Here is a 25,761-nt window from a genome sequence, read left to right as displayed (position 1 = left end):
AATGCAAAAATAACGACCACACAATTAGCACCACCGTCCAAACCCATTTCTTTATGTTGCACCGTTAACCACCCAGATTAACTCACCATTACTCCACCCCGGGCCCACCCCCCAGTGTCCCCTTCCCTCCTTGTTTGTTTCCTTACCCCTTCTCATAATAATCTCATTCCTCCTCGCCTAGAAACCAACGCTAATCTCTTCACTCCCACCACTACTACTCCAGCCCAAAAAACCTCGTCTCCTCCTCCTCTCTCTCGAGCTCATCTCCATTTTCAAATCTCTCTTTGCTTGCTCGAGGTGAGCCATGGCGGAGCTGCCGCTGGCGGCGGGGCTGCTCGACCTGCGCCCCTGCAAGCTCGCCCCTCCCCCTCCCCCGCCCCTCCCCGTCTCCCCCTCCCCTCGCCACCACCGCCGCCCCCACTCCACCGCCACCGCCTGCCGCGCCGCCCCCGACCTCCACTCCTCCACCGGTAAGCAGTAGCAGCAGCAGCAGCCTAGCAGCTAGCGTCTCTGCCGCTCTCGGTCTCACTTGTCTCTCTCTCTTGCTCCCGCCCAGAGCTCGCCGACGGGAGCATCGTCTTCCGCTTCGCGCGCCCCCGGGACGACGACGACGAGGAGCAGCAGCAGCGGCGGGCGGACGCCGTGGCTCCCGAGGCCGCGGCCGTCGTCGAATCAGGGCTCGACGGTGACGCCGCCGCAGCTGCTGAACCTGAGGCCCGGGATGGCGGTGGAGAAGGGGAGGTGACGGCGACGGCGACGGGTTTGGACGCGGAGGAGGTGGTGGCGAGTGGAGGAGCGGAGGCGACGGCGACCTCCGGTTTGGAGGATGCGGGGGAGGAGGCCTCGGATGGCTCCACCGCGCGGGATTCCGACACCGACGTCGACACCGAGTCCAGCGCCTCCACCGCCGCCGACGACGACCAGCCCGCCGAGTTCGCCGTCCCGCCGCCACCGGCGGTATGCCTCTCCCCTTCCCTCACCTGCTCAATTTTACTCCTCTGATTTCGATACGCCCTGATTGATATTCCTCACCCGATTTCACCCGTACCTTCATCAAGAAAAATATATTTGTAGTAATTTTTTTCTGAAAATGGATGCTGTGAATTGTGAAACATGGTTAATTTCTGAAAAAAGGATGCTGTCAATTGTGAATGATTGAAGATGGTAATTTTTTCTTGACAAGGTTGGGTGACTCGGTTAATGCTTCAATCGATTTGTAATTTGTTTACTAGTATCTGTTTACAAGGAGTAAATTGAAGAGTTCATGTTGTTGGTACCTGCACTAGTAAATCATTTACTAAGTTCATGGACACACACAAAGTCAGAAACTTGAAGCATTTTGGTGGACCCTCGGTTTCCTCTTTTTTTTTTTTTTATAACCGCAGCTCACTGATGTCTGTAACAATTTTGTTTGGATGAGGGCCAGTTGTTATGTGGTCGCTTTCCCCATCTGTTCATACTCGGGATCAATGTTGTATATCATCTGTTGTTGTCACGATATTTTTGTTTTGTCTGCTCCTGCCTTATACTATGACAGTATCTTGTAAGGGACCATACCTTATACTAAAACACACTGCCTCTGTTTCAAATCAACACTTCATAAAAACTGGATCCAGACATACACCTTGAGAGTTTGGTATATGCCTCTAGAAATTTAGTCGCACAATGGTAATATTGTTGTGAATATGATCTGTACTTGGGGGCATAGATCTTGTGCTATCAGATATTTACTGCATGGTTGTATTTAGTTTGATTTGTGCAAGTGAGGGCCTAATGTTCTCTCTTTTTCCCTATAGGAAGAAGTTTGTAACAAGGTAGATTGGGAAAAGGACACTTCAGAGGTGAAGAATACTGATAGGTATTAATTTGTTTTCTTACTTCGATTTCAAGTGTTTCAAATCATAAAGGCATTCAGTAAATTATTAATAGCTCATATATTTCCATACAAGTTTGTGCAGTAATGGTTGTGCGCATCTGATGCTTACAAAGCTGGATATGACCTGTATTTTGTCTTCATTTAGTTAGGCAACTTTTTCATGCAAACATATCTTATGGCTTTTCCTGTCTTTATGCTTTTAAACCTGGACCTCCAAAAACAGCTTTAATAATTTTGTCATGTTGTAATTCATATAAAGGATGGTTCCAGTAGCCTCATCAACGCTTGTGTTGGCATCAGGTGCTGCGATCTTGCCTCATCCTTCTAAGGTACTAATAATTGCGCTACGTGTTCTCTTTTATGCAGTATACCTTTGGACTTTAGTCTATCTTGACCCTATCACAGAAGCAAATTCATTTAAAGTATGTCTTTTGCTGAAATAAGCAGTTAATTATTGCTTCCACATTCTACATACTTTTCTTTGGTACTCCATTTGATAACACTATTACTGTAAGTCAGAAACACTAATGGTTCACCTGATGCTTCAATTATGGTTTGAATAACTTTCCAGGCAGCAACAGGTGGAGAAGATGCATATTTTATTGCGTGTGATGGCTGGTTTGGTGTGGCTGATGGAGTTGGCCAGTGGTCATTTGAAGGTAAACCACATGAATATTTCAGTGCAACAGTGTGAACTAGGCTTTCCATTCCAGGCGCAGGTTTCCACATTCCAATTCTATTCTTAAATTTTAGTTACTGCTCACTTTAGAAGACAATGTGTTTTCCAAACATGTAGTCAATCCTTATCCATCAGAAAATTCAAGAAATGTTTGCTTGTTAAACAAAATAAACACAAGGACCTTGGCAGATTTTATTGACTTAGTGACTATATCATCTATGGTCTATAGATGTTGGACAAGACATATAAAGCATGTTTTACATTTTTACTATAGTGAAAATTAATTGACTGATGATGTTATTAACCAAAAGCAACTTTTTCAGTATTTAAAGAATACTTTAGTGTTCATTTTCTTTCTGGTTCCTTGAGTATTTTATGGGTTTGACATCGTAGTGGGAAAATACGAACCAACTTTAGCTTCTTTACGTCCAGCTCAGTAAGATATCAAGTACTGCCAGATAGTTACTACTAGCAAGAATAATGGTTGAGGAACAAGGGACATAGTTCTCTTTCTAAACTCCATAGGAATGGGAAAATGGTGTCCTGCCTGTGGGCCTGGTAGCAGGATGATGGCAATTCAAAGACCATCAGGGTTACACAATAACCATCGAGTTGAATAGCCATAGCAGGTGCTGGGAGATGAATATGGGTTTTTTTGTTTTACACCCCGTATTGGATCTACTCTTCACCAAAAGTTGACTTGCACAAAAGAAATGGAACTATAATACTGTAGAATGGATGTGGAAATGGTCAAATGGAGGTTGTAGAATAAGTTTATTACTACTAGTACAAGAAATAGGAACATCCTTCTTTAGAAGAATATTCTTTTGAAATGTCAACCCACACAGGCCACTGGTCTACCACAGGCTCTATATATGGATATAGAATGAAAGGCATACAGCCTGGTTTGGACAAAGTCTTCAAGTAAGAGGGCAAAATGTGTTCATATCGGTAGTACCCTTGGGCCAATGTTAACATTCACTCATTTATTTATTAGCTGCAAAGTTAATTTTGAGCCAACACTATGTGTCTGATACATGTTCATACTGAAGTTCTTAGTGTATCATAATTATTCATGGGAATGCTGAAGTGCTAAGTTGTTGTATAATTTTTGTAAACAGGTATCAATGCAGGGCTTTATGCAAGGGAGCTAATGGATGGTTGTAAAAAGTTCATTATGGAGAATCAAGGCGCTGCAGATATTAAACCCGAACAAGTTCTTTCCAAGGCTGCAGATGAAGCGCACTCTCCTGGTTCTTCCACTGTTTTGGTTGCTCACTTTGATGGCCAGGTCTGTTCTTTTGATCAAGACTCTTCTTGTTTCTAATGAACCAATTGCACTGTATTTATTGTTACATTTGTCATTGTTTTAGTTCCTCAATGCTACATTTGTCATTGTTTTAGTTCCTCAATGCATCGAATATTGGAGACTCTGGATTTCTGGTGATAAGAAATGGAGAGGTGTACCAAAAATCAAAACCAATGGTTTATGGTTTCAACTTTCCACTGCAAATTGAGAAGGGCGATAATCCCCTGAAACTTGTACAGGTGCAAAGATTAGCCTTTGTACTATAAATCATGTGCAATCGTATTAAGTAATTTAAAACTAACATTATTGTTTACCCTTTTCCTTCAGAATTATACAATTGAGCTGGAGGATGGTGATGTCATTGTAACAGCAAGTGATGGTCTTTTTGACAATGTGTATGAGCAAGAAGTAGCCACCATGGTCTCGAAATCTTTACAAGCCGATCTCAAACCAACGGTTAGAATCAACTTGCCTCATAAATAAAATGCCTAGCGAATCTGAATATTGAATCATTGCATGGCTATTCCACTTGCAGGAGATTGCCGAACACCTGGCTGCCAAGGCGCAGGAAGTTGGTAGATCTGCAGCCGGAAGTACCCCATTCTCAGATGCTGCTCTTGCAGTGGGGTACCTGGGTTTCAGCGGGGGCAAACTCGATGACATAGCCGTCGTCGTGTCCATTGTCAGGAAATCCGAAATCTAAATTGTAAAAGACATCCATGATCCATGATGTCCCCCTCTCAAGTTTGGTTGAAGCTGCACTCCTAGCCTCCTAGCAAGGTGCACCACACTCATCAATATATTGTACAACCAGAAGTGCAGCTGCTGAAAAAGACTATCTGTGAGCGAGGAGCAAGAGGCCATTAACCTGTGTAAGTATCTTTGAGCCGAATTGCTCGCGGTTTTTGGGCTAATTTAGCATTGGAAAGTAATATTGTGATCCTTGGCTCGAGTTGTAAACCGGTGGAAGAAATCTGCCGTGTGTGTGAGAGACAACCGTGCATAGGAAAGGAACATACATTGATTATGTGACATGAACTGGAAATTGCCGCAAGACACCTCCTGGCACTGGCAACTGTAACCATCACACCTCATTTCACATTAACCTGATGTTTACCCATGGATGCCAAGATGTTTTAGCCATTAGTACAGAATTTGCACAGCATATGCAGATGTTGAAGAAGGTTGCTTTTTTTCACTATCTGCATAATTACAGGATAATAACAGGAAATTGCTGCATTTTGATAAGCAGAACATGGCCTCATAAATACAGACTAGGACCAAAGCTGTTCTTTGATTCAAAAGTGTTCCAGATATAAGACTTAACAGTAATACTGACAACTTGTACTATAGATCCATAAGCATAGAAGACGACTAGTTCCTTGCTTCACCTATCATCATACACAATATTAACCAATGTTCATGCAGCTCACAGCATACTAGCAGCAGAGCTGAAAAAAGTCTCCATCTCAATTAAAAAAACAAAAAATGAAAAAAAATCATGGAGCAGAGTGTCAAACTGTCAATAGATGCCCCCAATTAAGAGGATCCAAGTGAATGACACCCATTTTCTGAATGAATATCACTTGATCATTTCATTTGCTTCCCCACTTGGCCTCTTGTTATTTCTTTCAGGTGTTCCTCATTTTCTCTCTTTTTTTGTTCTTTTTCTTGTTGAAGAAAACTGTCACCTTCCTCCACCACTTGCTGTTCATCATCCCTCCTGATAAGAGGACCTGTCAAGGCCTATATCACTTGTACTCAAGCATCATGTTGTTCTCAGGGGCCAGTCCAACACAGGCCCTCAGGATGTTCTCCAGCATGGCCCTCTGCTTGGCCAGTGCATTCACCACTGGTGTGCCTGGGGGAACCTGCAGTTTCATCAACCAAACTCCTCATCAATTTCAAATGATTTTTCAGCACATTGCATTGCAACAGAAACTAACAGAAATTTGTTTTGTTCCTGCAAGTGAAAATGGAAGGGCTTGTTCACTTGTTGTCAAAATCAACCTTACCAAAATTACCAAATTTTGGTACATTTTGATGTTATCAAATTTTGGTAGCTAGCGTTAGATGTGTAACGTGTTTGGTTTGGAGGTTTGTCAAATTTGAGTAGTGTTCTCATGAGAGAACTTCTGGAACTACAAAATTTTGGTATGATGGCAATAATAAGTTTATATTTAGTTTGTTATCCTACTAAAATTTGGTAACGCTAAAATTTGTTATGGTCTAAAATGGCAAGAAAGTTAACAGGCCAAAAGTGCATTTGATTTCAGGAAATGAATGCACTCACAAGAGGAGCCTTGCTGAGGTAGCTCAGGATGGTAGCCACTGGATGGAAAGAATGGTACTTATCCTGCACAATGAGCAGAACGGACAGTAGATTCAGAGAGTTCGTTGTCAGAGATGAACTGGGTCCATTCCAATATCTGTGCAAGATGTGATTGCATTGCTGTTGTTACCTGGCCTTCAGCTTTGAGCTGGATCCTGGTGCTGAGCTCGGCGAGGAGGACGAGGTCGAGGATGATGGGCGCGGCGAGGAGCGAGTCCTCGCAGGTGTTGTGCAGCACGATGGTGTTCTTCCCTCCCATGAAGATCTCCGAGGTGTACTCGTCCATGGCCCTCTTGCTGTCCCCAACGTATGGAATATACTGCAACAATTAACAATTACTCAATAGAAACAGCAACCAAATCATCAGCCACCGTGCATCAGCGGGGTTTAATTTTTCGGTCTGGCAGATTCTATCGGAGGTCACCAAATTTGAATTTGAACAAAATATTACCGAATTTAAAAAAACAAAAAAAATTTCAGCCGAAATAATATGATATAGGAGGATTCGAAATGACTGAATTTCAGAAATTTCATTCCGGAATTTCTAACCCTGTGCATGAGTGCCAAAGCAATTAACAATTAATCCATAGAAACAGCAACCAAATCAGCAGCCACACCATATGCATGATGAGTGCCACTACTGCAAGAATGAATTGGATCAAGCATGGGGGCGGGCGGACCTTGATGACGATGACGTGGTCGGGGTGCTCGCCGGGCTCGTAGAGGATGGCGTTGCTGGAGACCATGTCGTCGACGACGCCACTCTTGGAGATCTCCTTGGACCGGAACGTCTGCGGCGCCGACAGGTTCATGCCGTCGTTGTTGCCCAGGTGGTTGTAGCTCGCGATCGACGTCGGCTGCCATTGCCAATTTCCATATGCACAACAAACCAATTCATGTTTCATCGATCGCGATCACCGGAGTTGGAGTTCATCATATGTACATATATACCTTGATGCCGGCGCCGACGAGGAAGTCGACGAGGACGGACTTCATCTTGGTCTGCCCGCTCTTGAAGTCGTCGCCGCCGATCACCGAGTTCTTCTTGATGGCGAGCTCGATCAGCCCTGTCCATGCATCAGCACATCATCGTCAACCTAAGAACGGGATTCATGAAACAATGTCTCGTCGTCGTCGTTAATGGAGGATGTAGCTAGCAGACGGCGGGCGGCGCACCGGGCACGAAGGTGTTCTGGGGGCTGCCGTTGATGAAGGGGACGCCCTCCATGACGCAGGCGATGGCGTAGAGCGTCGACGGCGACATCTCCGGCTCGTCCTTGTCCAGCGACGCCAGCAGGTTGTCCATGGTGTCGTTCATCCCGGCCACCACGTTGCTGTACCGCTCCGTGTTGGCCGTCCACAGCACCACCACCTTGTCCACCTTGCTCTTCTCCTTGAACCCCCTTATACCAACAAATCCCACCCACGTCCATCAAAACCAAAATTAATGTACATACAAACTTTTGCTGAATTTTGTCAGTTCATGTCAAACAGAAAATCACATAGCTTGTTTTGGTATAAGAAAATAACACACATACAATCTACTACTCCCTCCGTTCCAGATTATAAGTCGTTTTAACTTTGATCAAAGTTAAATTGTTTCAAGTTTGACCAACTTAATTTATAGAAAAAATAGTAATATTTTCAACCCAAAATAAATTTATTATAAAAATATATTTAATTATTGATTTAATAAAACTAATTTGCTAATATAAATATATTATATTTGCGTATAAATTTGGTTAAACTTGAAGCAGTTTGACTTTGACCAAAGTCAAATTAAACAACTTATAACCTGAAATGGAGGCAACAAGCAAGATGATATCATTTTGGTAGCTCAGAGACTAGCTACCTGATGTCCTTCTTGACCTGTTCGACCTGCTCCTTCTTGGTGCCCTTGATGACATTGTTGGCGCGGGAGCCCTGGTTGGCGGCGATGAAGTCAGGGTTGTAGACGCCGGGGAGGGGCACCATGGACTCCATGTGATGCCGGAGCTGCTTCTGCAGGTCGATGTCCAGCACCCGAGCCCTGGTCATGGCGTCGGCCAGGTTCATGCTGCTGATGTCCCACCCACCGAACACGATGTCGTTTGGGTTTACCTTCAAAAACCGAATCAAATTAATTATCATCATCAGTGTCTGCCTGTCTCAAAGTATTACGATTCATCAATTCTGGTATGTTTGTATCTCAAATTGACATAATTAGTTAGTGTCAGAAATATTACGATTCTTTATTGTATTATGAAAATAGGGTCAATTTCAAGGGCTAGGTAGAGACTAGTATATGGTTATATCATGGTATTATTATAGTCTAAGAAATATGAGTGAAAATAGAATACGAAGAAAAAAAACTTGGTGTCAATGAATTAAGAAAAGCGTGAGAAATACGACTGTATATTTAAAAATAAATATTTTGAAATACAGTACACTTAATAAACTACGTATAAGACCCGATCGCTTACAGGAAAATAGGTTGGATTGTTCGCATACGCAAATCCATATATATATGGGCGCATCGTATAATAATCAGAATGTTTTTACATTGTCAAAAACCATAAATAGAGTCGTTTTTTATATATCTTTTCATGATAGAAAATGTAGATAAAGGGGAAATTATATGATATGATCTGAGTGGTAGAAGGTTAATTTGAGAAGATGGGGTCACCATGGGTACAAGGCTCTTAAAAGGCGCATAGATCTCCTCCCCGTTGTAGCTCCCAACCCTGATGGTGGATGATTGTGTCAGGGAACCAAAGTAGTTGGCCTTGTGCACCTTCTCCTTGGTCGTCCATGAAATTCCCCTGAAATATTTTTTGAAATTAGAACAATTAATTAACCATGTGGGATAAATGAGGAATTCAGTTGCACACTATATCATTTTTAATTTGGCAATCAGGATCCATGGAGACGATTTTTTTAAATAAATAAATAAATGATGAGTTCATATAGTTATGCACTAATTGCAAACTACATCAGGGTTTAAATTTTCGGTTTGGCCGATTCAATCAGAGGTCACTGATATACCGAAATTTTGAACAAATGTTGGTCAAATTAGAACAAAATATTACTGAATTCACAAAAAAAAAGTGAAAAAAAATTAAAATTTCAGCCAAAATTTTTTCGTATCTAGAGAGTCCAAAATGACCGAAATTCATTCCGGAATTGCGAACCCTGCACTACATATAGTAGGAGTATCACTGTTTGGCAGTCCAAAGCAGGCAGGCAGGCATGCATTTTTGGATAAATGAGGAATAATTCATATTCTGCCACACTACATATCATTCTTGGCATTCAAAAAAGACAGGACGCATTGCATGCATTATTTTGGATAAACCATAATCCAATGCAACTGCACCATATCATTTCTTGACAAGTGAGGAATTCAATAATAATGCAATGAACTCATGCATTTTTGTGGATGAACTAGAATCCAATTACAACATCTGGATAAACGAGCAATTCAACATAACGTTATAATTAAGATTTTATCTAATTAATTAATTAATTACTCTCTGTTGGCGATGACACCGGCCGTGAGCGTGGTGCCGTTGTTGCCTCCCCATCCAACCAGCATCACCCTGCATTTCATCCATTGCATACATAAACAACTCCAAAAGTTAATCAAATCGAACACAATTAAGTAATTAAGTGAAAAACAAACAGGTACTACTACCCAATTTCAAAATTCCTCTCCATCGATCGTCTCATCTCATCAACAAGATGAGAAGAAAGATGAGCAGCTAGCATTTCGTGTTTAATTATACATGCGTAGTACCCGAGCTTGGGGACGGTGGTGGTGGTCTTGAAGTGGTAGGTGACGGACTTGGGGCGGACGACCCACCCCTTCTCCGGCGACGGCGGCGCCACCACCTCCGTCGTGTCATACCGGTACTCCGACTCGATCTCCCCGTCGCCGTACCGCACGCGCGGGCTCTCCACCCTGAAGCCCTCCACGAACATCCTCCTCCTCCTCCTCCGGCTCCGATCAGATCACCCGCGAGTTCAGCCAGCGGCGGCGGATGGGTGTTTGGATGGGTCGCGGAGGAGGCCGAGGGCGCCGGCTTTATATAGCGTCCCCGGACGTCCACGTGGCGCGTCGCCGGTGGTGGAAGCTGGTGCCATGCGATGCGAGGGACCAGATGGCGAATTTGCGGAGATTCTAAGGGTGGATATGGAAAATGGCAGTGCCGCAGCGAGAGGGACCACCGCTCTATCCATAGACCAATTCTTGGGCGGTCTACACCACGCCGCGGGCCCGTCAGTTGCGGCCCGCGCAGGGGTTTCTCCGTACACCCGGCGTATGCACCGCCGTGAAATATAGGGTGTGTTTGGTTACCTGTATCTCTGCATGAGGCTTGGCCCGCATCTGTGGATGCAATTTTCGGTTGTCTGGATGGCCTTCCCATGCAAAAAGAGCTCCTCAGCCAGGCTGAGCAGAAACGCTCAAATCGAGCTTCACAACTCGGCCTGGCCAGGAGCGTGCGAGCAAAAACGAGGGTTTGGTGAGGCTCAGCCCTGGCCTGCCATCGTCTTCCTCCACTCTCTGTCGCCGCCGCCGCCATCTTCCTCGCATGCCACTACCGCCCTCCTTCTTGAACTCCGACGAACTGCATATGCATGGCGGCCATGAGGTGCAGCAAACAACAGGGCAACAGGAAGACGAGAGGCGATGAGTGATTGCCTCTCTTTCTTCCACGGCTGCAAGAGGCGGCACCACCAGATCCGGCGGCAGTGAGCTCGCTGGCCCCAGATCCGCCGGCCACGAGGAGCAGATAGGGGCAGCGAGCGGCGGGGGTGGAGGACCAAACCAGCGGCGAGCGACATTCCTTGGTGAGCAGCGAGGGTGAAGGAGCGGCGAGCTTTCTTCCCCGAGGAACCGATTGAATGCATCGAGGATTTTCTTTTTTTTTTTTCATTTCTTTCTCCATCGACAGTATTAAGCACTGTGATAAGCACCACAAGAGGCGACGAATGCATCGAGGAATTATTTTATTCCTTCCTCCATTGGTTAGACAGTAATAAGCACTATGATTTTTATTGTGCATTTGCTCCGTGATAAATTTCTTTAAAAATTATCATACGAATTTAGTGCACTGGCGGAATTCGGAATTTCGCGAAATCCGGTGAAAAACCGGTAAATTCCGAATAAATTTCATAAACCAAAATTTGAATACAAATTCCCTAAGTTTGTCAACAAGTTCTCGAAAACCGGTCGGTTTTGGCGAAATTCCGATCGAAACAGTAATTTGTTTTCCTTTTTTTAATTCTTTATTCTTTTCTTTCCTGATGTAAGTTTCAATAAATACACACAATACATAATGTTTTTCGAAAATTTATATCCTAATAAGTTCTATGAATATCATAGTATTTATAAGATTTTATTTTATTTTTTTCTTTTTTTATCAATTCAAATTTCAATTTGGATGAAACTTCTCGAAATCTCAGACGGTTTCTACTTTTGAGCCTCGTCGAAACGTCGAAATTTCATGAAATCCGGTCGGATTTCGTCGGAATCGTAAACCCTGCTGGAAATAGTGAGTTCGTAGGAATCTCACCCTCAAAAAAAAAAATAATTCATCATTCATATAACCAACCAAACAAAATCTCTTTTGAATCGTATCTCCAGGACAGTCAACCAAATAACATCTTATACTAGCCTGGTTAAACCAATGCAAACTAGGGGTGAAAACGATACAGAAACTTTTCGGATTCCGGGCCTGTTTTCGGAAACGGAATCGGCCGGTCGGAATTTCTCGGAAACGGAATCGAAAACGAAAATATTTCCTCAGAAACAGAATCAAATATGATAATAGCGGTTTCCGTTGGAACTCGGAATCGGTAGGAAAAATTCCGAAAATTTTTTCGGAATTTCTGAAGTTAAAAAGGCACATAGAATCAATAGTTCATAAGTCGTCTCCAAGTTCCCAACCCAACCCAAATCGTGGCTAACCCTAGAGCGAGACAGATAGATCGTGGCTGCGAGCCGGCGGCGGAGCAACGCATCCAAATCGCGGCATCACGCGTCCCCGCGCGGCTGTTGACGGTCATTATCGACCAATTTCGATCGTCAATATTACCCAATATATGAAGACTAGCTATGCTTGCAATGCATAATTCCCAAATAAAATATTCTATTCCACTATGTGCTTGGCGAACTAACATGTACGCAGGAGAAGCACGCATGAGTGGAGGAGAATCGACAGAAAATAGACAAACGATCAATCAGATACTGTGAGGATCAGACTTATGGATAGATGGGCTGAGAACTCAGAAAAGACATGATCAATTAAGCCCAAAATTCCATGTTTTGGAATGCGGAGCAAACGAGGAGTCGGCCTGCCAGAACCCCCTAGTTTGGCCAAACCCCCATCACAGCCGTTTAGGCTGGGGTTTGGCGTGGACGCTCTGGATGAACTCCTGATGGCAGTTGCGGGGCATTTCCGACAATTCTCATGCTCTACAACCGTCATACCTGCCTATTTAAGGAGGTCTCATCCTCACTTCACAACACATTCAAGCAAGGATTGAAGCTCCATTTCTCCAAAGTTAGAATTAGTATAGTGCTAGTGAAATAGGAATAGAATAGTTCAGAGTCCGTGGAAGCTTCGGAGAGTTCGGTAAAGTTCTTAGCTTTTCCTTTTCTCTTTTCTAAGACTTCCTTTTTAGTAATATAATATTCTTCTTTTTATACAAGTTTAGTACTTTATTCCAATTATAGAATATAAGTGCTATGCTTAGTCTATTTATATTTAGTATAATCTCATTGATTAAACCTTCTAGGATCTGTATTGATGCTGGTATAATGTCTGTTTACCGGGCCATACGTTAGCCCAGGCTAAGCCGAGGGCTACGGTTCCGGAACACAAATGCTCTGCACCGATTGCAAGGCTGCAGAGTAATAAGTAGTAGCTTAAGCATGGGGTTTAGGCTAAGACTTATCATTATTTTGGAGTATATTCGCCGGGAGAGCAGCGGGCCGCTGATGGTGACAGCTCAGTTTGGGAATCTTCCCCGCAGTTTATATTCCTACATACAATTTCCTGGGGTTGGATACTCCTCCGTATACTTCTTCAGTTGGATGGTTATGACAGGTTGTCGTAAGAAACTCGGCAACCCGGGGTAACTTTGCGATGCATCGGGAGGGCACAGCTGAGTCTCGGCTCAACTGTGCTGCATTGTTAAAGGGGTTATACCGCAGGAGAGTATACTAATTATGATAGACTAGGTACTTGTATACTAGAAGTACAGGAATAGAATATTTCTATACTTTTCCACTTAGCCATAATTAGGAGATGTAGGAGTTAGCTAAATCCTTAGCTGTGTGTCAACCAACCATTTGAACTGAATTAACCCCTGCATAGATTTTGATGTGTATAAGTAATATATGAATTGTTAGCATAGTTCTCTCTTATCATATCTTCCCTTGGAATAAAATAAATACGATACCTTAGAATACTCTCGGGTGAAATGCTACAATGGTATATCCGCGTGCTTGCGGATCACATCTGTGACCATAATATACCAGGGTTATTTCTAGTGCTATTGCTGGGAATTAAATTTCCAGTAGTGTCGCTAAGAAATACCAACAGCGGCCGCGCCCACCACCCGCACCACCACTGGTCCACCGTCCTCGCCACCGCTGGTCCGCCGTCCCACCGCTCGCGCCATCTCGCGCCGCCACCCTTCCTCTCTCGCAGAGTCGCAATTGCACCATCCTCGCCCCCACCATCTCGCGCCGCCCTCGCTCTTCGCCGTCTCACACCGCCGGCTCGGTCCCGCCATCTCGCGGCGCCGTCCCACCGTTTCGCCGCCACCACCACCACTGACGACGACGCCACAGGCCCACAGCCACACCGACGAGGCGACTCTTACTCACTGTCACACCCAGAAATTCCCGAATAGAATTCCAAACAGAATGTGCATTAAAACCCCTGTCCAGGACCGGCCAGGGTACACAAACGACAAAGTTGACATACAGGTCCACGTCTTACAAACACACTAAAAATCGTACATAAATGCAGTGGAAATTAAAGGATAATCTAAAGCTAGGTCTTGACTTGGATAGCAGCGGGTGACACCATTCCACAGGCATCCTCGACAGCACGGATGAAGCCTACTCCTCCGAGTAGCCACCATCTGACGCATACTCGAACTCTAGGGGTTGGGAGATAGAGCAAGACTGAGTACTACCCACTGTACTCTGCAAGTCATACCGGAATGGAAGGTACGATGCAGGATATAACCAAAGAGATCTAGAGAGGTTCATTTGCATAAAAGCTAGCAATTATAAACGGTAGTTGCAAGCAGTAAAACAGTTGTAGTAATTAACCAATCATTGCTCAACGCTACACCACGATGAGATAGGCCCAAACCACCACCTGAACTAATCAGTTCCATTTAGCTAAACTAGGGGTGAGACTAATCACGGTGAATCTGGTCAACCGCCCATAACCGAGGGCACGGCTATTCGAGGTGTACAACTGTACCCACAAGACACAGACCCACGACATGTTTCCGTGAGCCGCCATGCAGCCACGACATACCGGAAAGAGGCCATGACAAGACCCTTCGCATAACCCCCTCTAACCAAGCACACCACACCTCAGGTTTCGCCCCCGCTCCTCAACAGGCAGCGCGCAGCCCCCTCTCGTGCCTAGGCGAATCAGCAAGCCGCATAGGCCGTCGCAGGACCCATTCGAACTCCATCACGCCCACCCTTGCCTGGATGTGTCAGCTAGAGGAAAGCTACACTACAAGCCCAGCCGTTGCCCATGCTGGCTTGTGGTAAGTACGATAAATTTTTCCAAGGTTTCCCGCGAACCGGTCCTTAATCGCCATGGGCACGACCGGCAAAACCATGCACCCACAGCCCACCATTTAGTGTATTTTAATTAACCAACACCATTGCAGTGGCACTAGTCCAAAGATATGCTAGAAGCCAATGTCTATGCATTAATGTAACTAGTTGGCACCCTCGCGCCTTGCCGCGGGATTTGCTAATTTTATCATCGAATAAAATCAATGTTTTAAATGGTTAGATGCAACTCTTTTTTATATACAAAATAGATGATAATGCGGCTTCATATATAGCTTCTGTTATTATAATACAATTAATGTTTTATTTTTTGAAACGCCATTGTGTATTGTTATGATATATGAAAGTTATTTTCATGCACAATCTGGATATCGTCACAATTAGGCAGTGTAGCACTTCTCTGCTTCACCTCAAGCATGTTTCCAAAATGAGTTTGGATTAGTGATACCTAATTATTGTATGTTATCCAATTGTTTATAACAAAACAAAGCTCACATCTTATATAATAATTGGAGTTGTATTTAGAAAAAAAAGATTAGTATTATCTTTGAGGATTTGTATGTATGCGTAGAATGGATAACAATGTCACGCATGATTATGAGCTAAAGGGAGGTGAATGGATAAGTAATCAATGATTAAATTAGATGGATGAGTAGCTAGCTTCTTGATCCAACGGCTGATAACTCTATACTAATGCGATCCGATGGCTTAAAATTGTTGATGATGTGGCTTCTTGCATGTCTTGCTTTATAGGAGTAAATGCTTCTTAGTGGGTACCAATTATATAGGAAGATAGGATTCCCCTTTGTTTACTAGTTGAACTAAGCACAGTAAGCAATTCCTAGTCCAACATCTAGTCATGTTATATCCCAAGCTAACAAAGAAATAAGGTACACAAATAATATGGCTGAGAACAGTAGGTAAAACATCCCATATCGTAACATTATAAACCATGCATAAATTTAAAGGAAACATAGAGAATTTGCAATATGGGATCAATATGTTCAAGTGACAAGTATAACTTTCCTTGTTCTGCTGCTGGAGGGATATTGGCGACTACTTCGAAGTACACCGGAGCGTCGGGAGAGCCGGATTCTAACCGACATACAAAGTAAACAATGCAAACAGGCTATAAGACTACTGAAACAAAGAACAAAACCATTTTTAATGGATTCTTTACATTTTTCTTGATTTACTGAGACTTGAATGGGCTTAAACAGAGCACAGATGAATTCTCTATGAATTTTAGAAGATTCATTGTGTTTATTACTATAACAGAAAAGTCCTTAATTGATTCATTGTGCATTAAATACCCCGGATGACGTCGGCGGACAGCAGTGGCGGCTCACGGCCGGGCACGCATGGGCTCGGCTCAAGCCAGCCCGGTGGGCCATGGTGACACGGCGGCGGGGCATGGAGCGGCGGCAGCGCAGGTCGGCCACCAGTGGCGGAGAGCAGTGGCAATGCAGCGGCATGGAGCGGCGCTAGCGGCGGTGCTAAGTGGCGGGCGGCGCGGCACCGAGAGGGAGAGAAAGGGAGAGGAGGGCCTCACCGATGATGATCAACGACAGCAAGCGGCGAGTTGGCGACGGCGACGGGCGGACAAGCTCCGGGGTTTCCTAAGGGACACAACGAGAGAAATTAGAGAGGGAGAGAGAGATCATAGAGGACGGGGACGCCGGCCGAAGGCGGTGGCCATGGAAGTGCTCACCGGCGCACGAGGGGAAGGGGGCTCCGGCAGCGGAATCGGTCGGGGAAGCGGCGGACGGGATGGCGCTTGGGAAGGCGAACCCGATGGCGTCGACGGCGCGGCTCGGCGCGGCGGCTAGCGGCGGCCGGGGCAGCGGGAGGCAGCGGCGGTGGGTGCGCGGCACTAGGGCGATGGAGTGCACGGGAGAGCTCGGTAAGAGAATGGAAAAGCGAGAAGGAGGTGCGGGGATCGTTTATATAGGCACGGAGTGGTCGGACGTGGCCGGGAACGGGCCGATTTTGCTGGGGACGTGGGGGAGGTGGACAGAGAGAGAGGCCGGCGGGATTCGAAATTCGAATCCCGGCCATCTCGGGCACGAGCGCGGGCGGAGAAGCGGGGCGGCGGTTGCAGGGGAGTGCGGGGCACGCGCAGGGTGTGGGCGACGTGCACGGGAGGCGCGGGAGAGGTGGGAGGCGGCGGTTGTGGGCGCGGGCAGCGCCGGCCGGAGGAGGGAGACGGGCCTGACAGGTGGGCCCCACCTATCGGCGACCCGGAGGAAGGAGGGGGCGCAGGAGGTCACCTGGGCCTCGGCCTCGGGCCGGCTCAGCTGAGGACGCGCGGGGGAGAGGAGGGAATAGGCCGGCGGCCCAAGAAGGAAGGAAAAAGGGAGAAAAAGAAAAGAAAAGGAAAAAGAATTTCCAGGGTTTTTTTTAATGCTTATGCTCGATTTTAATTAGTTGAAATTCTAATAAAAATCTTGTTAGCATATTTTGACATGCAGAACCCAAGAAAAATTCCACATGCCAATTCCGATTATTATTTGCATTCATTAATTTAGGATTTCTCTCTTGCCTTTAAACAAATAATTTCTTGCAACTATTTATTAATTGCATTTAGGATTGGGAGAGGAACTTTAGGGCGTGACACTCAGAGCTGACGCCGCCTCGCCTCGCAGCAACCAGCAGCCCAGCTGATGTGTGTACTGTATTGATGGACTGATGTGTGTTGCTGTTCTGTGATGATTGATGAACTATGTACTGAATACTGATGATGTACTGATGGATTGATGGATCGATGGAGTGTTTTGCTGTAATTTTTTTAGAATATTTGTTATGCAAAATATATGAAGTTATAGAAGAATATATTTTGCTGTTGGGACGTAACAATTAGACCTGATATAATTATGTTTTATGATGAATTGTTGGCTGTTGAGACTTGAGAATTGGACTTAACAAAAGTTTGAAAAGTTTGAAGCTCAGTTTGAGGAGTTTGAGGGGTTTTTGTATTCCGATAAATTTTCGTTACCATATCCGCGCCGGTTCGTTTCGCTCTGTTTTCGGTTTCGATAATATTCGTTTCCGAGGTTTCCGATTCCGGTTCCGATTCTGAAAAAAAAAATGAAAATGAAAATGATAAAGGTTGTTTCCGTACCGTTTTCACCCCTAATGCAAACAACCAAACACCTGCATGTGTATCCTCTCAGCCAGGCTAAACTCAGCCTGGATGGAAAAGATGAGCTAGGATAAAAGGATGCGAGCAACCAATCACACCCATAATGCTGCGGGTGTTGCAATTTGAAATTTTGCTCAAACCCAAGATCGAGTTGGGATGAAAATGAAGCGGATACGGATGGGACGGATAATGTTCATATCATATTTGTTTTTTTTCTATTTTTTATAGGTATGAATAACTCGGTTACAAAATCAAATACGAATTATCTATCGAATATTATATGACACGAATATGAAAACAAATATTTCTTGGAACAAAAAAACCACCTATAAACTTTTAATACGACAAATACCATCACACATAATTAGCTCGTTTGGTAAAAAAAGTTTGATCATAGACTAAACATTGCTAATTAAATTCAACATGTACAACATTGTTCATATTATACAAGTCTAACTAATATTATAACATATAATTTATATTATAATTTATAAAATATTTTAAAATTTAAATAATATTAATGGTTTGGACTAGTGTTGTGAGAGGCATGAGAAATATGGGGTATGTTTCATGCCTTTAGCAAATATCTAAATATTTTAAAAACTAAATAATATTAAGGTTCACTTGATATTTGTATATGTTGGAAACTCCGATTTCATATGTGTATTCGTACTGGAGAAAAAATATATCAATTTTCTTATCCATATCTGAATTATCTGAGAATTATCCACTCCGAATGACATCCGTATTTGGTTTTCACCAGAGCGGGCAGAAACTATCCGCTCCATTTTCATCCTAAATTGAGTTCATCAAGGTTTATTGCAAGTGGACCTCTTAAGACCATGCATGTAAAAAAATGATTTTTATAGACGGGACTAGATTTATTGTATTTTTAGCTATTTTTGCAAACAGTGATTTTATAATCTGCGTGAAAAATAAAAGAGTGATGTTGTTTGCAAACAATTAATGATTTTATAGTCTGCTTGAAAACATAAAAATCGTGATGTTGGGAAAAATCATTTTTCTAGTAGGGCAAAGTATTGCACTTTGCATCTCATGCATAGGATTTTCCTTGGCAAAATTCACACCGCAAACACGTAGTCTGTTAATTAATAAATATAGGATAATGCTATAAATTAAATAAGTTACACTTAATTCAAACCGATCAAAACCTCTAGATTTGACACGAGTGCTCGTATTTACGGCCAATTATTCTTTCAGTGGTAGTCGACGTACTCATTAACAATGAGACGCTCGTGGTGACTTTATCAATAAATATGTTAGCTTAGTCTTTTGAAGGTACTTATAGAGAAAGGGCGTGCGTGTGTACGTACGTAGGGATGAATGTGCGCGCGTTATGGGCACATATTTGTACTTTGTTTTTAAAAGTAAAAACCTCCAGCATTAGCCTGCCTAGCTTAAAAGGAGTATATATATATATATGCCTATTATATGTTTCGAATATTTGTGAGTGACAATGGTCCACGCCATTGCCTAATATAAATAATTTGACTTTTTTAATTTTTTTTAGTTTAAAATAATAATTTTAACACCAAATAAACATACTAATACAATATACTATATATCTGTTTAGTTTCAATGAGAATAATTTTGTTTAGTTTTAATAAATAAACTAATTTGGTGTTGTAGATGTTGTTAACTTTTTTATATTTTTTTTATAAATTTACTTAAAGTTAAAAATGTTTAACTTGATGAAAAAATCAAAGTAACTTATAGTATAAAATGGAGGGAACACTAATAATGATTTTATTCTTAGCTGAGATGCTAATTAGGGTAGTACTGATTCTATGGGCTAACTAAATTTCCCCTAGGAATAAGCAGGTGATTAAGTGGCTGGCCTTGGAGCATATAATAATATTTTGCAAGATGGTCTCCTTAATCTCGTTGAGATGCTCCATCCATCTATCTATCCAAGTCGACCTCTCTCTTGAAAAAAAAAAAAAGATGCGATTCTTCAAAGAATAGTGCTCCTCATTTTGGTCTTCATACTCTCTGTTTCGAATGACACCTAGCATGCTAATTGAAAAGGTTGGCTTGGCTGTGATGCTGATAGCCCATGTATAGTGTACTTTGTGCCTTTTAATTCCAATGCTACTTTTTACATGTTTGTACGTGAGAACTGAGAACCTTCCCCGGCGTTCTCGTCGCGTTCTCGTGCAAGGGAAATGATCGACACGAAGCTGCTTAATTTGCCTATGAACTTTTTTACTTTCACTGACATTTTTTATAATATCTAAAGTAACGGAAATATAATTAATTGTGCAACTATTTTGGTGGAATGGATTCCACCGTTGGGAAATATATAATGCTAGCCAAATACCCGTGTGTTGCAGTGGATTAAAAAATAAAAAAAATGGATTAAAAAATAAAAAAAAAATGAGTCAATTTTTTGAAAAAAATATACTTCATCCGTTTCACAATGTAAGTCATTCTAGCATTTCCCATAACATTAGTATGAATGTGAGAAATGCTAGAATGACTTACATTGTGAAACGGAGAGAGTAATTGCTTTTATTTGGTTGAAACAAAATGCTTCATCTTTACAAAAGGGCCTATAGCCTAGTGGTTACAAGAGCCTCATAGCATCTTAGGTCCTGAGTTCGACTCTTCGTGAGAGCGAATCTTCAGGATTTAACGACTTTGTACTTTCAGTGGTAGACGACGTATCCGTCGATAACGAGACGCCTATGGTAACTTTAATCTCCAGGATTTATCGGTCCAGTCTTCGAAGATGCTCATAGGGGTAGGATTTGCGCGCATGCCTGATAGGGGTGAGTGTGCGTGCGTTGTGAGTGTCTGCGTTGTAATATGTAATTAAAAAAATGCTTCATCTTTAAGAAACAAAAAGAACAGAGACATGCTTAGGGTTGTAGTTTTCTAAAGTGAGACATAAATCCTTAAATGCATTTTCACCTGACAATAGAACACGTATTAATTATAAGTTGTGCAGCGTGACCAATTAAAAACTACAAATAAAACTAAGATGTTCATGAGTTTTTCACTTGAATCAAGGTGAAAAAGAAGAAAACCATCAGAGACAACACATATACAGTGAGAGACAACACATATACAGTGAGTATAGCACTCGTGTATACTGGTCTCATACACCACCAGTCTTTTAAAAGACTACAAAACAAATAAACGAGAAACACATGAATAAGACTACAAGACACTACTAAAATACGATTTTTCATGGCATCACACTCTTTTATTTTTGCTGACGGACTAACAAAACAAATAAACGCTTGTAAAAATATATGGAGGATTCTGGGTCACGAGCTATTAGCGAAAACCGATTTTCGCTGACAGACACTTAGGAGGTCCATTTTTTATGCAGACCTCTTAAGCGCCCGCTAGCGAAAATTGGGTTTTCATTGGTAGTAGCAAGCACCGCTCGAGAAACAAATCCACGCTATTTAAATACTTTCCCGTACCACTCCCTCTCCCTCTCCTTCAACTCTCACCGACGATGACGGTGACGACGGCCACAACAGCATTGGTGATGGGAGGCGGGAGGCGGCAGATCCAACGGCGGGAAGGAATGAGGCGGATCCGCCGCCGCTCATCTCCCGTTACTATCGATGTGGCTATGGAGCCCTGAGTCCCCTCTCCGCTCCTCCCCTTCCTCTCCCCGTCTTCTAGATCTGGCTTGAGGGAGAGGGGAGGAGGCCGGCGGTGGCAACAGCAGAGGGGCACAGTAGCGGCTGCCCCTCCACTCACATATCTAGAGTGCTCATTTAGAGGTCCCCCAGCATGCTCGTTCCGTTCTCCGTGCAGATTTGATTTGAATTTGGGGATGCTTGGGAGCTAGGGTTGCTAGATGTGAATTTTTCTGTGTGCATGATCTTCCCATTCTCTTGCAGATTTATTTGATGTAGATGATTTGCATTTTATATTCCATACCAGAGATGATGTTGATGCTTTGATTTGTATGTCGTGTTTGATCCGTGGAAATGAGCATCCATATGCATGTGGTTTTTCTTTTTTGCCAAAATACATCATCACTGGCGATCGTTTTAACCGGCAACATGTGAAAATCTTCTTTTCGCAGAAGGCTGGCTTAACCTAACCGTCAGCCAAAACCATTTTCGCTGGTGGCTGGACTAGGTCGCCTGCCAATGAAAATCCATCTACGTTGGTAGCTGGTAGCCGTAAGTGAAAATGGTGTATTTTCATTGGTCATTAGTCGTGGACGGTAGCGTCGGCCGCCAGAAAAAACTTGAAATGACCGTCAGGAAAAATTTGTTTTTAGTAACGAGAGAATTTCAAGAAAAATAATCGTAATTGCTTCTGGATGTGCAGCAGAGACGGATGCTGTAGCAAGAGATAATACCTTTCGCTACTTTTGGCGAGCGTGTGTGAAGGAATATCAGTCGGGATAAGGCATGGAGGCGGATACAGAGGCTACCTGAGAGTTTTTTCTCCAATGGTTACTCTGATCCTCACTTACTATAAAATTATAATACACTAACTTCAAAAAATTAACATGCAAAGATACCATATCATCATCCACTAATAATCATTAAATTTAAACATCATACAAACATGCTATATTATCTATAATTTTATAATTTATTAAATTTTATAGCTTTTAAAATATAAGCATGTTAAATCATCATCCCACATAATTCACGTAATATTTCAATATATATCTTTATTATTTTTATAATATGCTATGTACCTATATAGTTCATTCTCAATATCATTTCTCTTTTCTCTCATTACGCTATATCACTATATCACATCAATTGGTTTTTAGTGCTTAAATGAATAATCTATGGTCCAAATTATCTCTCTCATTTTCTTCTCTCATTAATCTATATCACCTCAATTATATTTAGCATTTAGATGATTAATCTACGGTCCAAATTATCTCAATACTTTTCTTCTTTTATAAAGTCATATGATCTTCCTTTACATTTGAATCATCATTTTATATACTATTTAAATTTAAATTATCATAAACCATGTTAACTTACGTAATCTTATGTTGTCAAGCACTCTAGCTATCTTACATATTATTTTTACTTATCGTTATCATACTAAACTCCCGCAGCAACGCGCGGGGTTTGGTCCCGCAGCAACGCGCGGGGTTTGGTTTAAATTGAAGCCCAACTTCTTAGCGATCAGCTCTTCATGTCAACTTGGCTGCACATTACAATACTAGGTTTATGGAAAAGCAGGAGAGAATGATTCAATTGATGATGATGGTAAGTGATGAGCATAGGTTATACTATTTTCAGGGAATGCCGAGGCTATATTTTACTCATGCTTGTTATCACAAGTAAGACGGTGACCAAGTACGTAGGGGTGGATCCAGAAAAGTTTTAGGGCCCCTTTAAATCGCAGGATTGAGAAAACGTAGGAATAGGAAAAACGTATGATTTCGATAGGAATGTAAATGTAAAACAGAGGATTGCAAAACGTAGGAAAAACACAGGAATGACCGTTTGATTCAACTGCAGGAAAAACGCAGGAATTGGATGAGAGAGATAGACTCAAAGGAAAGTTACCAAGAGGTTGAAACTCTTGCTAAATTTCCTCCAAAATCTCTATAGGAATGTCCATTCCATAGGAATTTCAAAGGATTAGATAGGATACAATCCTTTGTTTCAAAGGGCATCATACGAAATTTTCCTATAGGATTGAAATCCTCTAAAATTTCTATGTTTTTCCTCCAATTCAAAGGGGCCCTTAGATCCTAAGCAAATCTCATTATATCAAGTGTTTGCTATGAAAACGTCATTTCTAATTCATAAAAAAACATTTAAATTCTATTCCACATCCACCCGACGAGTTCGGGTGGTTGTCCAGGGCTGCCAGGCGGTAGATCCCTGACGATATATTGGCAAAACTAATTTTGATTCTAGTTTTTGAATATGTATCAAATCCATCTTCTTTTGTAAGTTATCCATGGTTACATATCAAAAGGAGAAATAGAACAGGGTTCATGCTCAACCGTTATGTCTATCAAAAGTGGCAACCTAGTCGTGTCTAAAAAAATATTTTCTGTCTGGAAACCAGTACTAGCAACCGGTTTTTATAGAAAAAACAGAGTTCAAATGTTTGTTTGGTATAAACAATTATTACAAGTCTTTTTTTTTCCAAATTAGTATTTATAGTGTTGGATTGTATAGAAATTAATGCGCAAAGTCTGATGGTTCTCCCTTAAAAAAACATTTAGAATTAGTTCGAATTAGATATTCAGATGGGATTTTTTGCCACATGAAACAATATAGGACATTAACGTCCGATTAGTTGAGTATTAAATATTATAAACTTTGATAAATTTATTTAATTAATTTTTTAAAACTTTTTATGTAGAAATTTTTTTTTACGAAACGTATTGCTTAACAATCCGATATATTTCTGGCGAAAAAAGATAGCATTTCCGAATAGCTTTAGAACTTAGCTACTTTCTTCATCGGCTTCCCATCATTATTTATATTTGCTAGGTACTAAAACCCGTCTCTAACTCACACAAAAACTTGCTTCTTTGTCCATGATTTTTGAAAACTAATATTTCTTTAAAAAACATGTTTCGTCATTTATAAAACTCACATTGAATAAAAACGCATTTGGACAATTCGATGAAATGGCCGTCGTCATATAAGTCAAGATACGGTTTTGAAGTGACGGCATGCCATTAATAGAGGGAAATGCTTGAAGCAAAAGGATTTTCTGTGATGGTGGTGGATGGATGGGTTGAACAGGGTACATCGTCGTTGTCTGCCATCATCCGAAACAGAACACGGGCAACACGACATACACACACCAGTCCACCACATCACGCGCTCGTATTACCACGGCTGCGCTGCAACACAAAAAATGCCCAGAAAAAAAATATATACTACTCCCAGAACGAAAGAGGAAATAAAATATTAATGTTATAGCCACTCAACAAGACTTAAATCCTGAATTTTATAAACACGTGAATACGTTTTCAATATATATTTAGGGGGGATTTAAAATAGAAGGCTCTCATCGTTTGACCAGATACGTATTAGCATAATAATAATTTATGGGTAAAACTTATATATATATATATATATATATATATATGTGTGTGTTTTTGATGACTTAAATGCTAACGCTGAAGAATAATCTTTGATGAAAAAACTTCAAAATCAACTTATGTGTTCTTGACGACTTAAATACCAATGCTAAAAATAATTTTTGATGAAAAAACTTTAAAATCAGCTTTAAATTTAACTTTTAAAATTTAAATTTTAACGTCGGCTGATGCTGAATTGGAGAAACTACGGGAGCCGAACTTTAGTAAGAGAAAGTTGTCGCTCATAACATGAGTCAGAAGAGGAAGCATTAGTGAGTAGCTTAGCATGGAGTGTGTGCATTGTGGCGTGCGCGTATTAGTTTTTCGTTCAAGGGAAAAGGGAAATAAAGGACAAAACGAAAAGTGGAAATAAATAAATAAATAAATAAATAAAAGTAAATAATAAAAAAGTGATTTTCCTCGGCGGCGAACTGTCTGGCCGTCAGTTCATTCTCCCTTTTGCTTTTCTTTTTCTTTCAACAAATAAAAAGAAAAAAAAAACGTCTTTTTTAGACCATCCATCCATCCGTTCC

General features: G+C 42.0%; 2 protein-coding genes across 3 annotated transcripts; one reads left to right on the top strand and one right to left on the bottom strand.

The window, feature by feature from the left end:
- The first annotated feature begins 206 nt into the window (after positions 1 to 206).
- Positions 207 to 6,286, top strand: LOC127752452 (probable protein phosphatase 2C 71). 2 transcript variants are annotated; one of them, XR_008012362.1, is made up of 10 exons: positions 207 to 470; positions 557 to 957; positions 1,797 to 1,858; positions 2,136 to 2,205; positions 2,448 to 2,535; positions 3,677 to 3,846; positions 3,960 to 4,103; positions 4,192 to 4,320; positions 4,400 to 4,736; positions 6,141 to 6,286. XR_008012362.1 is itself a non-coding variant. In XM_052277821.1 (9 exons), exons 1-9 carry the CDS (start codon positions 305 to 307, stop codon positions 4,565 to 4,567), a joined length of 1,398 nt encoding a protein of 465 aa, XP_052133781.1. In that variant the 5' UTR covers positions 207 to 304; the 3' UTR covers positions 4,568 to 4,988. The 2 variants fall into 2 exon arrangements, 1 of the variants encoding a protein (XP_052133781.1); XM_052277821.1 differs by lacking the exon at positions 6,141 to 6,286 and having other exon boundaries at positions 4,400 to 4,988.
- LOC127752451 (inositol-3-phosphate synthase 1) lies at positions 5,032 to 10,225 on the bottom strand. Its single transcript, XM_052277820.1, has 10 exons — positions 9,972 to 10,225; positions 9,706 to 9,774; positions 8,862 to 8,997; positions 8,049 to 8,296; positions 7,373 to 7,599; positions 7,148 to 7,263; positions 6,877 to 7,053; positions 6,327 to 6,515; positions 6,158 to 6,220; positions 5,032 to 5,735 (listed from the first exon to the last, which is right to left on the bottom strand). Exons 1-10 carry the CDS (start codon positions 10,154 to 10,156, stop codon positions 5,616 to 5,618), a joined length of 1,530 nt encoding a protein of 509 aa, XP_052133780.1. The 5' UTR covers positions 10,157 to 10,225; the 3' UTR covers positions 5,032 to 5,615.
- Between the last annotated feature and the right edge of the window lie 15,536 nt (positions 10,226 to 25,761).

This window comes from Oryza glaberrima, chromosome 10 (genome assembly GCF_000147395.1).
Source record: "Oryza glaberrima chromosome 10, OglaRS2, whole genome shotgun sequence".
Taxonomy (NCBI): domain Eukaryota; kingdom Viridiplantae; phylum Streptophyta; class Magnoliopsida; order Poales; family Poaceae; genus Oryza; species Oryza glaberrima.
Note: the sequence above shows the minus strand (reverse complement) of the source record. Positions and strands in the feature narration are given on the sequence as shown.